This window comes from Alternaria alternata (genome assembly GCF_001642055.1).
Source record: "Alternaria alternata strain SRC1lrK2f unplaced genomic scaffold CC77scaffold_2, whole genome shotgun sequence".
In the NCBI taxonomy this organism is placed as follows: Eukaryota; Fungi; Ascomycota; class Dothideomycetes; order Pleosporales; family Pleosporaceae; genus Alternaria; species Alternaria alternata.
The window spans coordinates 87,877-104,564 of record NW_017306191.1 but is presented as its reverse complement, the minus strand read 5'-3'; the positions used below and the strand labels follow the sequence as shown (position 1 = coordinate 104,564).

The window sequence follows — 16,688 nt, the reverse complement described above, 5'->3', positions numbered from 1 at the left end:
AAATTGAGCTGGCAAGGCTGAGATAATGACGATGGGGTGGGGTCGATGGGTACCGTACGCACGCATAGAGAGTTCGTTAACCAGCCAAGCGCGAAAGAACCGGCAGAGGGGATAATTTGCAGCTGGGACCGGGATAGCAATGCCAAAAGGCGATCCCAGCTTTCGTCTGCGCATGGCTTGCTCTAATAAGTTTGGCGTATTGCAGATGCAGAGGAGGGAATGCCGCACGTTTCTACTCGAGGTACGCTGCCATGTGTGATGCAAGCGCAATAGGAAGGCACCACCGGTCAGCTTCAGATCGCGACTGCCCTTCGCGGAGGCCTCGCTTACCGATGCTCTTGATTGGGCCGGGACGCCATGGATTACACGAAAATGCCCACTCCATCACTTGCGACAAAACACGCTGAGATGAAAGGGAGCATGCCGATGCAATGTGATGAGCTTCCTTCTGCTTCCTTCTGCACCTTCTGTTGCGCAGCAGCTGTCAACATACGGCATCCTGGCACCATCGGAAGCAGACACATGGCCAGGGCTGTCCACGTTGTGACGCCTACCGCGACCCGAGACGGGGAGAAGCAGCAAGCCTGGCAAGCCACCAAACCAGCCTCTCTCAGTTCGTCTTGGGCGCTGAGGGCGCTGAAGGAGCCGGCCATCGGCTGCGGTTGCGAGATCTCTGCGTTGTCTTGGCCCTGCACCACAGCTTAACGGGCATGGCTTCGCAGCGGCTGCCCCAAAACAATGGTCTGTGGCATCAGCCCGACAACCACACGGCACCAGATGGCCTGGCTTGCAGACGAACCGAGAGTCCGATCGACCGCGGAGTCGTCTCCCCAGTTCCTTGTCGCCATGTCGTTCCGCCACTTGGCCAACTGGCGACCAGGCGAAACCAGGCAGCTGGGAGAGGCTTCAACGACACAGCATCTACACATGCATCTTGAACGCCTTGAAAGCCTCTTTGCAGCGCTTCCATCAAGTCTTTCCATTGTGCAGCAGCTGTCACTTGGAGCCGCCGGCGCCTTGTGCTTCCGTAGAGGCTGAAAGGATGACGCCCGCTGGCTGCGACAGGCTTTGCAGCGACGGAGATTCCAAGACTCAAAAGACGGCACCAGACGCGCGCAAAATGGACCGAATATGCACTTCCACGTGGTGATCCACCCATCTAGGTAGAATGTACGACGACGGTGCGCCGGGACTGGCGTCAGAGAGATTGAGTTGGGCAGGGTATCTAATGCTCTGCTTATTGCACCATGCCTGTTGCGATGCACACGTGCCGTAGGCAATATAGTAGAACGTCTAATTTTAGCCCGACAATTCACCCTCGCAAAGGCCAATGATTACACACTCGGGGCCAACAGCAGCCTTCCGGAATGACGCCTCGACCGTCTTGATATTGCTCCGCAACTGGTCGGTTCCGGCCATGACCATCGACAGGGAACGGGTGCCATGTCGATCCGATACTCTAGCACACTTCCCACTTTTCTTTCATCCCGCCGTCGAAACACGCCTGCTTAAGCGCACGGTAGTCCATCACTTCGTCATGTGCAGCTCGCAGTCATGCTCCATCTCGGCTAGCGCTAGCCCGCTCGTTCAGAGCGCCATGTCGTCAGCTAACTCGCGGAGCGGTAGAAGCACGGTCGCAGCCATGGTCGCCGAACAGGAATCCCTGCAGGGATAAGCACTTCCCAGCTGGACTCTGTTTCTCGCGAGACCATGTTTGACGCTGAGGCTCGCGACAATGCAGCGTGATGGGGTTTGCGACTGAATGAAGCGCTCACGTCCCATCTCATAGCGCTTCTGCTACGCACCCACCGGACTTCTTGTGAGATCAGCGCTGCTAGTAACGGCGATTGGTCTCTATCAACGGCGAGCTTGGGCAAACCAGGTAAGGGTCGTCTTTGAAAGTGCTTTGTCTCTCCCCCAGCACTGTCTGGGCCAGACCACGTCCGTGCACCAACAGGCTCTCCCAGGTCCTGTTGGCGCCAGTCCCGACGCACGTTAGAGTGTCAGTAGGCTCCTAACCCTTGGTACTTGGGAAAGACAAAAGCATTTTGTCCTTTGCCTGTCTCTTGTCGTGCCGCGAGTCTGGGTCAGGGGAGGAGCCGCATGTCCGCCCGACTTCCACTTTGCGCCACTCATCGTCATAACGTGCGAGAGGTCAAGACATGACGGGCTCTACGGCCATACACCTTGCTGCTCATCAACGAGTGTGATATGAGATAATCAGATGTCCTGAATCCACGGGCCGGCGCAAGCGATTGCCCTCCACTTTGCTGGTCCAAGCCGTCCCGCACGCCAGCAGAGTCCGACAGATGGTCTGCGGACAGGGTCTGGCTACGGTGGGTGCTTTCACCCCCCTGGTAATGCATTGTCGTGTGCGGCCCCATGCTCGACTAGTTCTCTAAACTGAACCTGAACGGTGTGGTTTTGTCATTCATTCGTCGCATTGCTTCTGCCGTGCCTCGTTTGCGTTGCCTTATTGTGACAAAGTGCGCCTGTGGATAGCGCTCCCGCCCGCTCACCTGAGGCTTGCTTTCGTGCTAATTCTCATCTCCCATCCCGATCCAGATCCTCGAAACGCTTGGACGGACCCTATCGCCTGGTTGAGCCCTTGATATTCCTGAAGCCCCAGCGCGCCAGTCAGCCACGCGAGCCCACCTACCCTGACATCCTTAGCCCGCCATACATATACGTGAGGGCTACCGCTCTCCACTCACTCGCGGTAACAAAGCCTTTAGTCTACCCAGGTTCCAGCCTTCTCCGCCATCGCTCCTCTAGGGCGCCCAGGTCCCGAGCTTAACAAGGTGTGATCGCCGCTCCACACGCCTCAAACTCCACCACCAGCACTTCACAAGGCTCACTCCCCCCGCCGCCAAAGGATCAGTGGGACGTATCGTCAACGTACAACACCACATCTTGCAACACTGCTATCCATCATCTCGGGTCGAGTACCAGCAGGACTACCACGGCCAATCCAGAGCATCGTCATCTTAGCCGGACGACAACACCGTAGTAGACGACTCACTACCTTTAGCCTTAAGCTATCACACACACATTCTGTGGAACCGCCTCAGTAGCACCACGTCTGCGCAACCAGGAATCCGGGCCCTACCGAACAGTCTGTGTTAAAAGAACACCACAGTTCCACGAGTATCTGCTTTTGATCTCTTGTACGCCCTCCTTTTTCGATTTGCGACGACGAGCACCACTAACGCTGCGCAGTCACTGAGACTCTCTAGAGTACTTGCAGCCATACGTGCATCTATCGGTATCACTGTCCGCCTGAACCAGCGCAGGTACCATTGTCGGGGCCGTTCGTTCGATTGCAGCATTCCAAAAGACTCGGAGCAGTCCTTAACCGTCTGACGCGACGAGAGAGTAGACCGGGAACACCGTCGCAAATCCATAGACCGAGCGGGTATTTGTGTACTACGAGGACCTTTTACAAGATCCCTTTCCCTCCACTCCCTGCATATCATCTGGACTTTGTCCCTCTCGACCAGAGGCCCCTTCCTCTTACATCACGCCTTTGAGCTACGAGCCGCTCGTTGCCCTTCGTGGATTCTCAGCCTTCACGTGGACTGTATTGGTCCAGTGCTCAATACACTTCGCCATTTGCAGCGTCACAGCTGCAATCTCTCCCAAGTCCTCCTTCATCCGAAGCAGGTAGGTCATCAGGACCTACCCGAGACACAACCGCCAACGTGGCTGCTGCCGTGGCTCATCCGTCTTCCATGCATCCTGGGAGTGACCCCATGGGTGTACCTCCCAGCTTTGCAACGCGAAGACCTCACGCCCAACAACTAGGTAGCTTTGAGCTTCCTCCACCACCCATGCACAAATATCCCTTCACCAACACCGTCACCACATCACAATCATCGCAGGCTCCGACCACCATAGGCAACCTGTTGACTCCGCCAAATACAACTCATAGTGATGTGATTGGCTCATCAGCTGTCTCCACAAGCAACGCTCAGTACTCGACAGCCATGGCATACTCCAACGGACAGTATGTATACTCTCCGCCAGCACAGGGATCGGCGGCACACTACGGCTACCCGGCGGCACATCACCAACAGCAGCACCAATACGGCCAAGCCCGTGGAGGTATGTTTGCTCCACCGCGCAGCGAAGGCCAGTTCGCACGACAAGACTCACTGGGAAAAGGGCTGAATCCGCCACCATATGAAATGAATCAGCAACTTCCACCTTTTACGCCTTCGTCCAACGGAGCGAGTATGCCCTCGATATCCGCGCAGCAGCAGCAACATCAACAGCACCAACAGCACCAACAACACCACCATCAACAGATGATGGGCGCACAAACACCAGTTTCCTCTTCGGCACCACAACAATCACCAGCCCTCAGTCAGGACTCCTTTAGGCCACCCCAACCACCAACCCCAACATACAGCTACCACACTGCCAGCACTCCGCAACACTCAAACTTCCCCTACTCCACTGGCCCTTCCCCAACACTGAGCCAACAGCAAAGCCCCATCAGCGCTGGCGGTTCCATGCCCCGCATGTCTCCCGCCGTATCCCAAGGTTCAATTCCTTCGATCCCCTCCAATAACCCCTCCCAATCACCCTACCAGTACCAACAAAGACCACCGCTCCAATACGCCGGCGGCCAGGCCCCTGTCTTTTCCAACGTTCAGAACCCCAATGGCGGACTTGCCTTGGTTGGTGGCCATCCAGCCATGATGCCTGGATTTAACAGTGGTCATGCAGCCGCTATGCCGCATTTCATGGGTCACCCGCAACACCAGCAGCCCGCTGCCAACGACCGGCCGTTCAAATGCGATCAGTGCCCACAAAGCTTCAACCGCAACCATGACTTGAAGAGGCATAAGAGGATCCATCTCGCCGTCAAGCCGTTTCCCTGCAACCACTGCGATAAGAGCTTCTCGAGGAAGGATGCCTTGAAGGTATGTTCGAGATTTACAAAAGTTGCGCATGGAATAAATGCTAACAGTTGATGTAGCGACATATCCTCGTCAAGGGATGTGGAAAAGCCAGCGCGGACGACAACACAAAACGCGAAACCCCGTCGCCCAAGATTGAAGACTCAAAAACTCATTGATCTAATCGACCCTCGACGTCACCTACCTGGAAGCAATCAGCTCCCACTCCACTTCTTCTTCTCTTGTATTACTTACTCAACCCTCTTATACGCTACGAACTTATGCATGTCTTATCACGTCCTCTTTATTTTCCTTTCTGATTGGATTACCCTGGGAAACGGAAACAAACGGAACGCGGAAAGGAATGGAGTTACGGGGCCAACTTTTGTTTTTGATCGCGGATACCTCTTACCCTGTTGTCGCTATTATCTTATCTTTGTTTGTTCTTCGTTGTATTTATGAAGGTACCACGCGGGGAACTGGCTCCTGCGCATCTCGGTTGTTGTTGTATGTACGTCACTTGTCTGTTTGTTTTTGGACAGGAGGTTTCAGGCTTGGGTTCGGCCTGTGTGTGATAGGGGAACCTGGTGTCTGGGCTACTGCGGGTGTAATGTTTCGCGGACGAACAGGAACCTCCCGTTGTATGCTGCCAGAGTTGCTTTTTCACCCCATTGTAGTCGCTTTTTCCGGCAAGCGACATGCGCAGTACGGAACCGTAGCTGTCGCATTGCTACCGGAAGAGAGTGGGAATGAGAGCGAGCGCTGGGCATCTTTGGAAAAAGGGGGATGATACCGCTATACAATACTAAACACATTATGCTTTATTCATGTTCTCTCCTGATTCCTTCTCACATGTACCCTGTTCTCCATTTCGCCTTGTTACATCCCGTTTGTCGCAAAAGTCGAACCCGTCGCAGTCAAACTCGAAGCAAAAGTGCGGTGTGATTTTGTGATGAGTTGCTTAAATTCTTGCCGTTCACAGTAAGTACGGGATATAACATCTGCATTATGTTCCTGAACGAGCGGTCGCCGCATTAAGGTTTTGGTATGTGCTAGGTACGCAAGACGGTTAAGTGCATGGGAAAAAATGACTGAACCATGTGGCTGGGTGGCCCGGTTGTGTGCGAGCGTTGTTATCGGCAGGTTCCGGGAGCTGGCAGCGAGTTTGGTACGGTGGACGCGCGGGGAAGCATGGCGCGGTGCGGAAGGCGCACGACGCGTTGACCTGCGAACTTCGACTTTACTTTACCTCACTTCCACCTTCCTCATCACGACGCGCCACATAGGGTGCGTGCTTCTATCTTATCTTCTTTCCCTTCTCAATCGAACGATCTTTCATTAGATCTTTGAAAGCAAGATGCAATTGGTCATGATGCATATAGACGTGCCTACTGCAAGTTTATATAGGTATTACCGCACGATTCGCCAGCATCGTTGGCACATATCGCGGGGTCGAGAGACTGCTCTCTCAGCCTGCTGCCTGACACAGCCACTCCCCAGCAAGATCTCGAGGAAGACTTTCTAAGGCTCCGATAATCTTGAAGCTTTAAAAGCTTTTCAAAGGGTTTCACACTCAGTTCGACTCGTCTTGTCTTACCCACACAATCGCGAACGAAAGCCGCCTGGAAGCGACCATGGCTAGCCTTGGCAAGTTAACGAACGCTATCATGCACATAGCCCAGGAGAACACAGCAGCCCTCGTCAATATTAATCTGGATTTCTCTATGCTCAGGTTCGAAGCCCCTCCAGAATTCATGGGATTGTGCTCCAGTCTTTCGCCAAAGCGCAAGGCTGAGGCAGAAGACGGCATGATACACAGCACGGCTCGAAAGCTGTTCGCTCTTTTTGAGTCAGAGATCCCTGCTGTTCCTGAATTGCTTGAAGCATACGGGAAGCGAGCCAGTGAGATAGCAACGTCAGAGAATACGATGAGTTCTCAGGAAAGTGTTCATGGGGCTTTCGCGGATTACATCGGCGCTGATGGCACAAGCATTTTAGCTGCAGCTACTTCGGGCGATGGAGCTGTGACTATGCACTTGCTTGCTTGCCTGCTAGCCCGCATGTGGAAGAGGTCACAAGCGATCTCTATCTGGCAGGAGCTTGTCCAGCAAAGAAAATCCATCCTGAGTAAAAAGGTGGGTTCTTCTGCTATGCTACATGCGAATGAGCTAGCTGCGTCCATGATTCACATTGAGAGAAAACAGCTGGACGAATGGGACGCCAGTGCCAGGTAGGTGATCACGCTGTTCTGGAGAGTGGTTAACCCGCTAATATGTCATCTAGAGCATGGCTTCAATATGCGGATAGTGTAAAAAAGCTCGAGCAAACGAACCTAAGGCTCGTCATTGACGGAGCTAATCTGCCAGTATCCCGAGATAAAGAGCTGTACTCCTCTGTGATGGCAGTCTGGAAGCATGCGATGAAAGCGATGAACGACTTGATTTTGGGACGTCCTCAACGTATTAATGACGGCGATGTCATGTTAGGACTTCTTTCCTGGCACCTCTATCCAGACATGACTGTCTTGGGCGTTGGAACTCGAACCTATCATGTGCCTCAGCAGGACAGATTGATTGCTCCTGGAGGTATGATCACAGTAGGCATGGGGAGTAGAGAAGGGTGTCCAGATGAAACCATTTATTGGTCTCTTCCGCTTGCCCATATGCGATTCTATGGGGATCCGGTCAACGCAGAGCGTCGTCATGGCATGAAGGATTCTCAAGTATCTTATGCAGACTTCCGTTATGTTATACTTGGGAGTGTACTGTCCTCGTGGAATATGGAGAACAATGATATCGATCTTGCGATGCAATGTATCATTCTGCTTGATGATTCCATCAGCAATGATCCTTTGCAGATGAGAAACATACAAGAGTTGGATTGGTTGGTTACACTGGCAAAGTGCTGCAAGGCTTTCCAACAAGCAAGCGAGGTGGAGAAAAAACACGGAATGGCCCTGATTATGTTTGGCATCCGCCGCTGTTCGAACTTCCTAGCAAAGCATGACAAGCACCCGCTTCCTCTGTTCGGCCTCACAGACATGCGTTCTCTCATTGACGTCGTCAACTTCCCTACACCCGATAAAATACAGCGCCGGATCGACTTTCTCAGATGGTGGGCCAATAACCACCCAGACAGATCCAGTCTCAAGGGAAGCATCATTCGTTACAGTCCTGCGCGGCAACCTAACGACGACAGTACTGTCTTCTTTTGCACTACCGTCTTCAGAACCAGCAACCGACAAGTTGGACACAAGAGACGTCGAACCGAAGAACCTTACCCCGGCAATCAAGAGCATCTCAGTTGGCTGATTGACGACAAGCTCGACTCGCCCCAAAGTTTCATCGCTGTCGATTATTCGGTCGCGACAGAGATGGATGGACCGACTATAGACCCGTCAAAGATTCGAACGATCTCTGGGCTTCAAGACCATGGTATCGTTAAGCTACCACCAGGTCCCAACATGAGCATACAAGACTTTGAGTTTGTCTGTGGAGATGCAGGGAAAGCTGCTATTTACCGACCCATCAAACGCGGTAAACCTGCACTCTCTCGCAATGCAATAACACTTTCCGGATTCCTTCGCCTCTATAGAGGAGGCTTGGTTGAGGTAGCAAGACTGACTCAGCAGCTGCTAATTCGGTCAGCAGGAGGCAACGATTTCTTTCAAAGTTTAAAGGTTCTGAGTCATGTAGAAGAGATCTATGAAGGCCTACCTGGTGCCTGCGTTGATCTGCGAGTGACATCGCAACCCGTACCGGGGTCGCTTTGGTCAGCCCCTTTCCAAAGAATATCTCAAATTGGAAGGGCTCAATACGCATGGGGTTCGTATTCGTCAGCCCCTCTCAAAATACCTGAACATGAGTTGCCATCTCCAATTACGATCAACCACGCCTTCACTGCTGTGGCGTTCTTCGAGACTGGAGAGATGCAGCTAGATCCGTACAAGTTGGAAGGAGTACTAGCACTATCACACAATAACTCAATATTTGTGGCATCGCAAATGCTCGAAGATCCCACAAAACCCAGTTCAAAATATCTTATCAAGAGGTTGACAGGAAATATTGGCAGACCCGGGTTCGCATTACTGATATCACCGAATGACCCCCGTATGCGAGAATACGATTTCAACAAGTACGTCGTGGAGTACGAGCAATTCAATGGGGATCTTGTTGACAGTTTCTCGGCCACGTCTCTTCATCTCTCTCTTACTGGATATGAGCTCCCACTTGACGTCGAGCCCCGCGGTAATCGTGACTCTGAAGCATATTTCGTCGAGACGAACGTCTCCGTGTACGATGGCGGCGATTGGGTGGGAGACGTTGACATTATGAGGGCGCAAAAAACATGGCCACACCACGGAGATTGCGACCACGATGTGGAGCAGCGGAAACAAAGGAGCCACCTTCCGAAAAGCATGCAGGCAGTCGACAGTTGGAAAGCTTTTCTGGACGCACCGGTCGGAGGTGGTGTTCTTCGTGCTTTTGGAAATCCAATGGCCCGACTTGCAGCGGCAACTTTGGCCATGCAAAAGGGTTACAAGTTTCACATTTTGAGCCCGAATGGCTGCTGGGCATGTGTCAGGCATGATGTCTTTCCACTCGAGCCACGTTACATCGCCTCTCAGATAGAGCGGCAGGATTATAGCTTTAGCCCAGAAAATGTCCCTGGAGAGATTAGTAACATGGATACTGAGGATGAGGACGACCATCTCACAGATAATTGCAGCAGTGAATCTGGCTCGGATGATTTGAACGAAGAGGAGCCAAAAACACAACCTGGGGGCCTTTACAGTGCGGGCGTTGGAGATGCTCCAGCGGACGACATTGCCCAAGACTTGTTTCCAGAACTGGAGCCTATCTGCCAGATTGAAGAAGAGCCAACCGATCCCACCGGACTGAACTTTGCTGTAGACGTTATGTTCATATGCTAGAAAGGTTAGAAGACTTGTCACAAGAGATCATGTTGGTCAAGATCAAGAGCTGCTATCGAATATGTCTCAAGGAAAGCGAACAAATTGCATGAGAAGGTTCTAGAATGACACTGTGCTACGGTAGGTGAGAAAAAAATCACTATCTCGACCGTCATCTCATGTCTCTTCCTATCGGCCGGATGTTTCACCAATCTCATCTTCTTTGGGATTATGATGACTGGTATCTTTCACAATGACTGGTCCATTTCTATGACGCCACACCTCCAAAGTCCTGTTCACATCCGATATAGGAATCAAGATACGCTTTCCTCATTGTGAGGTTCGTCGCCACTGCCGTGGTTGGTGTTGTTGTTGCTCCTGCCGCGACCTCGTTTGCATTCGATTGCACTTTACCGGGCCAGTCTGTGCACAAGTCTCCCCTCGCAACGTCCATTTCTTCTCCAACATCGACACTTGCATAGCCCGTCCATTGTATGCATCCATCTACTTGTTAGCTTCTTGGAGCGAGAGCAGACTCACTTGGCATTGCACATCTAGCCGTCTTTCCTTTACCGGCCTCGTCAACGGACTCGCTGGCGGTCAAACGATCGAGCGAGCGCCCTCAGTGTCAACAGCGATAAACAACAACAAACAGAATCCGGTCATGGCTTTTGTCTGATCCCACCCATTACAGCGAGCTCGACTACCTCAACAACGCATTGCGAGCTTTTTTTGGCTTGGACACTCACCTTACTGTCTTTCATATCTTGGTCTTCGCCTTACCTTTTCATCACAGCAACGACAGCTGCACTACTCGAGGACGCCCGCCTTGACAACTGCGAGCTTCTATATAAAACATGGATTCCAGCTTCCTTGGTCGCCCGCCCACGCGTCGACGCGCATTCGGTGACGGCACCAATCACGCAAATGAGGGCCCACGCCCCCAGCGAGGCAACGAAAAGCGCAGCAACAGTTATACATCCTCGTCGCCTCCACCGCTTCCCCACAACGAGTCTATAGTTCCAAATGGTACGCTTTCCGTTCGGCACGAGGACGTTTCGCCAGAAAACAAGCGTCTGTCCGCTGTTCAAGCCCACGGAGGTCGACCTCACAACCCGAAGCGCGATTCCGAAATCTCTAATGCAAGCACCAACGCTTCCAGTTCAAACCGCCGCCGCAAGACACACATTGGTCCTTGGCAGTTGGGAAGGACCATTGGACGAGGTGGCTGCTCGCGTGTGCGGCTTGTCAGGCACAGCGGCACAGGACAATATGGCGCCGCGAAGATCATCTCCAAGGCTACGGCAGAGAAAGTGCGCGCCCTGAGCTTGGCCAACCTCATTCAGAGTGCTGAGCAAGAGTCTTCACTATACCCTGATGGCAAGGTGATTCCATTTGGCCTTGAACGAGAGATATGCATTATGAAGTTGCTGGATCATCCCAACATCGTCCGCCTTTATGATATCTGGGAGAACCGCGATGAGCTGTAAGTACTGCACACACCGCACACCCCCGTCAATCCGTCTAATATGACTCAGTTACCTCATCATGGAGTTTGTCGAAGGCGGCGAGCTGTTCAGCTATATCCACGAGCAGCATGGACTGATTGAGATCCATACCGTCCATATCTTCCGCCAGATAATCGCGGCCCTGATTTACTGCCATCGTATCAATATCCACCATCGCGACCTCAAGCCCGAGAACATTCTGCTGGACAGAGATACCATGACGGTCAAGCTTGTCGATTTTGGCATGGCTGCATTGCAGCCCATTGGCAAGAAGCTTACCACACCCTGCGGTAGCCCTCATTACGCTGCACCGGAGGTTATCAAGACTACATCTTATGATGGAGGAAAGGCAGATGTATGGAGCTGTGGCGTCATCTTGTTTGTTCTCCTCACTGGCACGCCTCCCTTCAACTACTCTGGTGATGACCGTGATCTGAAGCACCTGTTTCGCGACATCGCAGCGGCCAAGTACATCATGCCGGACAACATCTCTAGAGAAGCTCAAGACCTTATTGGGAGGATTCTGATCGCTGATCCAAACCGTCGCATCTCCATCGATGAGATCTGGGATCATCCTTTTCTCCGCAAGTATTCGCAAGAGCTAAACTTCATGGGAGAGAACGCGAACGTTAATCACTGGACTGGACCCCTCCCTGCGATTGCAGAGTGGACAAATCTAGAGCGTAAAACCGTCGACCGCGAGATCTTGCGGTATCTGCGCACGCTCTGGCACAGCGAGAAGGAGGAGGTCCTGATCCAGAAGCTACTGAGTCTAGAGTAAGCAGCGTTTTCCACAATACACATGTGCAACTGCTAATCGTTGAACAGAGCAAACCAAGAGAAGTATTTCTACTCTGCGCTGAAGAAATACCACACCGACCAGCTTGAGAACTACCAACCGAGCGCGCATTATGCCGTAGCTCATTCTAACAGCGACCACCACCACAATACGCGGCATTCACCCGCACGCAATGATATAAATGAGCTGCCCACAAACAATCACGACCACAAGCGTTCGCAGTCCGCCTACTCAATATTGAACAACGAGCATCTATACTCGAAGCATAGCCTCTATGAGTCGCCTGTCTCTGAGGCTAGCTACGACCCATACCGAGCTTCACGGCAGCCGATCATTCCCATTCCAGAAGACGCACCGCTCAACCAAAATGTTACAGTTCATCGGGGGCACAGCAGCCGCAGCGGCAACCAACGTCTTACCACTGCTCTGGGACATGAAAAGGGAAACTCATTACGCGTTCAGGCACTACGGAACAACTCCAAGCATAGCTCTGCAACGTCGCGCCGCTCTACGCGAAGCATTCCCTCTCATAAGAGCATCCCTTCTTCTCATCGTGCCCCTTCGGTTCAGCGGAGTTCAATCTCTCGGTCCTCTCTTGCGAGCTCACACTGGCCTAGTAATCCACCCGTCATTGCTCGCTCCACTGGCATGGGAAAGCGAGGTGTGAGCTTTTCGCATCTGCGTGATCGTCGGTCTTCCGCGGCAACAGTTAGCAGCTGGCAGACTGAAGTCGGATCTTTTGTCGACCATATGTCTCATAGACCCCACACGTCTATTGGGTCCTACAGGCCATTTTGCAAGACGAGCACGATCCGTTCAGCCCCCAAGCTGAGGACCCTTCTGAGCTCGGAGACGCCACGCTTGAAGCTTAGAAAGCCAGAGAGTCCTACCAAATATATCGAAGGAGAGGCTCGGAAGTTCAGCCAGGATTTGGACAAATTCATGGACGTGGTTTTCAATTCTCCTTCTGTTGGCTCTAGCGTTCAGTCAGATGCTTACCACGACGCCTCGCAGTATGACAGCCCTCCGACTTCATTTTCCAACACGCGAGACTCTGGCGGCAGTACCTTGGGTGCCACACCTGGTGTCAAGGGGCTTCTTGGAGATCGGCCACTGCCTCCGATCCCGGCGGAGACTCCCAATACTCTCCTGGAGCGAAAGCTGGCGGCGACTCGTGAAGAGATAGCCCAGCTATTGAACGAGGATGAGAATAGCACCGCACGAATCAACAACGTACTCGAAAACCTCGATCGCTTGATGCTGCCTGCAGTCGGTGGCAAGCGTATAGTATCCGCTCCCGTCAAGTGTCCGGAGCCTAGGTCGCTTCGTGTGATTCCTGAGGAGGCAAAGGCTGACAATGAAGATGGGTTTGAAATCCACGTTCCCAAGCAGCGAGCTGTCGCTGACCCTATTAGGCCGCAAGGCCGTCGTGTGGTGACCGAGCTGCCGCAGACTATTCGTATCGTCGATGGATCGCCCATCCGCATCGCCCCTTTGAACGTTCGCAAGCGCAGTGGTACAAGCTTAAAGACGAACGCTACACAGGAAGCGCCTGCGATACCCATCCTCCAGCCATACCATCATGTACAGAATGATCTGCAGGCTCTACCTACGGAACACGCCCCTCCCGCCCTCGAAAAGCAGAACACAGTGCTCAAGAAGAAGAAGTCGCTGTGGTTTCGTCGCAATACCGGAGAACAGGAGCGCGAGCAGGAGAACAAAGAGAACCAAGTGAAGAAGAAGCAGTCAAATTCGCTACTCCAGATCCCGGAGGCATGGCAAGGTCTTGACGATCGCAAGGAGAGGAACGACCGTATGGCCTTTGCGAACATCGATAACACAAAGGATGACCACAAGCCGTCAGATGGCAGTATTGGAAGCGAGTTTCCTATGCGCAATAGTAGTACAGCTACTACGAAGAGCGAGTCTGTTCGCAAAGGCTTCTTCGCCTTCTTTAGCAAGAAGTCGAAGGATGACAAGGGCAGGAGACCTATGGAGCTGGGGGGTAAGCATACATTCCATCACTCGGACTCCATCTCACATACTGATATATCTGCAGCACTCAACTTCAGCTCATCTTCCATCTTATCCAACTTCGATATCGGATCCGACAACAACAACGATAATGCTCGTACCGGTCCACCAGAGATCCAGATGAACTGGTTATCACGCTTCCTCCACATCAAGCCGGCGAGCAAGACCCTCTGTTTCCATATCGGCCGTGGCAAAGTTCGTCAGGATCTCGTTCGTCTGCTGCGCGACTGGCAGCGCTTCGGCGTTCAGGACGTATCGCTGGATCGCGAAGTAAACTCCATCAGTGCACGCATTGACAAGAGTAACCGTAAGTACCTACCCCGAGCGTGTCTTATGTTCAGCGCATGGTGTCTCAGAGATCGGCAATTCGAGGTGGAGCTGCTGGAAGCTGAGCTCGTATGGCGATGTAATGCTGCATTTGTTTTGTTGCTACTTGAAAGACACTTGCTAACAACCACGTCTTACAGACCTCAAAATCAAGCCCGTAACTTTTGTCATCGAGCTCTTCGTCGTACTCGAACACGGACGTCGAGCGAATCTTTGCCTCGCACGCTTCACGCAAACCCGCGGCGCAGCCTCCAGTTTTCGAAAGGTTGTCGATATCGTCGAAGACGTCTGTCGCGCTCGCTGCATGTTGGTTGAAGATGAAGAGAAGAAGGCTTCCATGATGGCGGTTTTGGAGTAGGATACCAAGAGCAGGAAATTACGAGAAGATAACAATGGTAATGGAGAGGAAATCGGTGAAGGAGGGCGTAAAGAATGGGGATGCTTGGATACCAGATAGCATACTTCTTCCTACTTGTGGGTAGGATCAGTATGTTGGATCAGGGTATTTTGTTCGCATCACATGCATAATGTGAGCATGGCAGGATAATAACGAGGAGGGATGCAAAGGATTCTTTCTGCACACGATACAGATAGACAATCCTTCACGTGCTTCTTCATTTGGCATGTGAATGTCTGTAAGATATTGGATGGGCTGATACTGGTTTCCTTTCACGTGTACCCATCCTAGAATAACACCTTAATGCGTAATGGTAATACTTTCTCTTTTGCACATGTTTTCAAACTTCTCTACTTAGGGCTTCCGTGTTGATCGCCTCGCCTACTCGTTGGATAGGCTTCCGCTTTGCACAGATACCTCTGCCATCCTCCGATCACAATCCCAACAGCCCCAACCCCGTCACAGCGGTGATCACTGCCCCAACAACCAACACTACAATCCCACCCTTGTCCCCTCTTTCCTTCAATCCTTCTACTGCAACCCATGTATCCGTCACACACACCAACACCCAACTGCACATCAGCACACCCGTCTCTTTCGTCTGTCCCCTAGCGTGAAGCCTATAAATCGGTGTATGAAATCAGTACCTATCTCTTTTCATCCCGTTACAGTGACGCTACTGACCAAAACAGACTGTTTGCAACAGCAACATCGCGTATACCGAGGAAGGTCATGGACTTTTGGTTGATGGTGTGGCCTTCGGGGGTGGTGGGGTAGACGCCGAGGGCGGCTGCGGCGGTGATGGGGCGAATGAGAGAGAGGGCGCCGAGGGCGAAGAACGTGGTGGTCAGGCCTAGGCCGATGTTTCTCCAGGTTGGTTGGGACAGCAGATGTGAAATGGAAGGCATATTTGCTTTGACGTTGAAGGAGATGTGAGGTTTGTGACTAGTGGGTGGGAGTCTGGAATGGATGCTGGTGGAAGAACGCCGGGGAGAATTTGTATATATATATACAAATTATGTATGTGCGTATTCGAATGTCTAATTGTCATTCTTCTTATTCTTTTTGTTAGCTGTTCAACTCCTTTGTGCGGTGTAGTGTATTCATGTGCTCTGCTAGTCAGCGTCGAGGGAATAATTCCGCACCTTACATAAGAAGCACGATGCTGCTTAGTGGTCGAGACGGCTATACATGATCAGTAATATCAGGGTGACGATTTCATGGTAGGCTTTATGCTTCTCGCTGCATAATGCGGCGCTTCGTAGTCTGTCAGTATCGAGATGCTGTGACACTGTCACCACGGCTGTTATCAGACTGTGGCAGACACACGCTAACGCAGCTAGGAAAGCTTAGCACGCAATACCAGCGCCTCGCAATGCTGCATCGTTCAATGAAGCAAAGTACCTCTTTGATGAATGTAAATCGTTCATTTCGCATCAAGCACTTGTTGCTACAATAGGCATATGGTGATTATGGAAGGTTGCGCTTGCGACATAGGACGTATCTAACGAGTCCCCAATAGCTCTTGCCTTCTTACACTTGCAGCGCCTACCGCGTTAGACCAGTATGATTTCAGTCACTGAGTCTTCCAGTGTTCACTCCGCACTCCACACTCTTCACCCACTCTCTCGCCGCTGTTGCCTGGAAGTCGGCGATGGTGCACCCACTTACCATGCTACACAACTGAACTCGCATACTCTGCTTCGACCATTTACAGTCAACGTCAGGCTCTTTCTTCCCAAACCGCTGTCTGTCACTCACCTCAGTTGGCTCGCACTTATTGTGGTCTCCGCAAATGAGGAGTGTT

The 16,688-nt window shown here is 52.1% G+C and overlaps 5 protein-coding genes across 5 annotated transcripts; 4 read left to right on the top strand and 1 right to left on the bottom strand.

The window, feature by feature from the left end:
• The first annotated feature begins 3,604 nt into the window (after positions 1-3,604).
• On the top strand, positions 3,605-5,176 carry CC77DRAFT_290439 (hypothetical protein). The gene is made up of 2 exons (XM_018531083.1): positions 3,605-4,928; positions 4,985-5,176. The coding sequence occupies exons 1-2, from the start codon at positions 3,732-3,734 to the stop codon at positions 5,081-5,083; spliced, it is 1,296 nt and encodes a 431-aa protein (XP_018390348.1). The 5' UTR covers positions 3,605-3,731; the 3' UTR covers positions 5,084-5,176.
• CC77DRAFT_290430 (hypothetical protein) lies at positions 5,125-5,843 on the top strand. The gene has a single exon (XM_018531081.1). It carries the CDS (start codon positions 5,269-5,271, stop codon positions 5,692-5,694), a length of 426 nt encoding a protein of 141 aa, XP_018390347.1. The 5' UTR covers positions 5,125-5,268; the 3' UTR covers positions 5,695-5,843.
• A 549-nt stretch (positions 5,844-6,392) lies between these two features.
• On the top strand, positions 6,393-9,961 carry CC77DRAFT_290432 (hypothetical protein). Its single transcript, XM_018531082.1, has 2 exons — positions 6,393-7,134; positions 7,188-9,961. The coding sequence occupies exons 1-2, from the start codon at positions 6,539-6,541 to the stop codon at positions 9,835-9,837; spliced, it is 3,246 nt and encodes a 1,081-aa protein (XP_018390346.1). The 5' UTR covers positions 6,393-6,538; the 3' UTR covers positions 9,838-9,961.
• Positions 9,962-10,673: 712 nt separating this feature from the next.
• CC77DRAFT_1004615 (Pkinase-domain-containing protein) lies at positions 10,674-14,842 on the top strand (the record flags this gene model as incomplete). The annotated part of the gene is made up of 5 exons (XM_018523279.1): positions 10,674-11,302; positions 11,355-12,101; positions 12,153-14,128; positions 14,183-14,464; positions 14,625-14,842. The coding sequence occupies 5 exons, from the start codon at positions 10,674-10,676 to the stop codon at positions 14,840-14,842; spliced, it is 3,852 nt and encodes a 1,283-aa protein (XP_018390345.1).
• A 358-nt stretch (positions 14,843-15,200) lies between these two features.
• On the bottom strand, positions 15,201-15,873 carry CC77DRAFT_1090553 (hypothetical protein). The gene is made up of 2 exons (XM_018529524.1): positions 15,566-15,873; positions 15,201-15,501 (listed from the first exon to the last, which is right to left on the bottom strand). The coding sequence occupies exons 1-2, from the start codon at positions 15,787-15,789 to the stop codon at positions 15,315-15,317; spliced, it is 411 nt and encodes a 136-aa protein (XP_018390344.1). The 5' UTR covers positions 15,790-15,873; the 3' UTR covers positions 15,201-15,314.
• Between the last annotated feature and the right edge of the window lie 815 nt (positions 15,874-16,688).

What these genes read in the sequence shown, in the direction of transcription:
- CC77DRAFT_290439 (XM_018531083.1), top strand. Translation starts at nt 3,732, where the DNA reads ATGCATCCTGGGAGTGACCCCATGGGTGTACCTCCCAGCTTTGCAACG. An exon ending in CGAGGAAGGATGCCTTGAAG is followed by an intron (nt 4,929 to 4,984) that starts GTATGTTCGAGA and finishes CAGTTGATGTAG; the next exon opens with CGACATATCCTCGTCAAGGG.
- CC77DRAFT_290430 (XM_018531081.1), top strand. Translation starts at nt 5,269, where the DNA reads ATGGAGTTACGGGGCCAACTTTTGTTTTTGATCGCGGATACCTCTTAC.
- CC77DRAFT_290432 (XM_018531082.1), top strand. Translation starts at nt 6,539, where the DNA reads ATGGCTAGCCTTGGCAAGTTAACGAACGCTATCATGCACATAGCCCAG. An exon ending in GAATGGGACGCCAGTGCCAG is followed by an intron (nt 7,135 to 7,187) that starts GTAGGTGATCAC and finishes TATGTCATCTAG; the next exon opens with AGCATGGCTTCAATATGCGG.
- CC77DRAFT_1090553 (XM_018529524.1), bottom strand. Translation starts at nt 15,789, where the DNA reads ATGCCTTCCATTTCACATCTGCTGTCCCAACCAACCTGGAGAAACATC. An exon ending in GTTGCAAACAGTCTGTTTTG is followed by an intron (nt 15,502 to 15,565) that starts GTCAGTAGCGTC and finishes ACCGATTTATAG; the next exon opens with GCTTCACGCTAGGGGACAGA.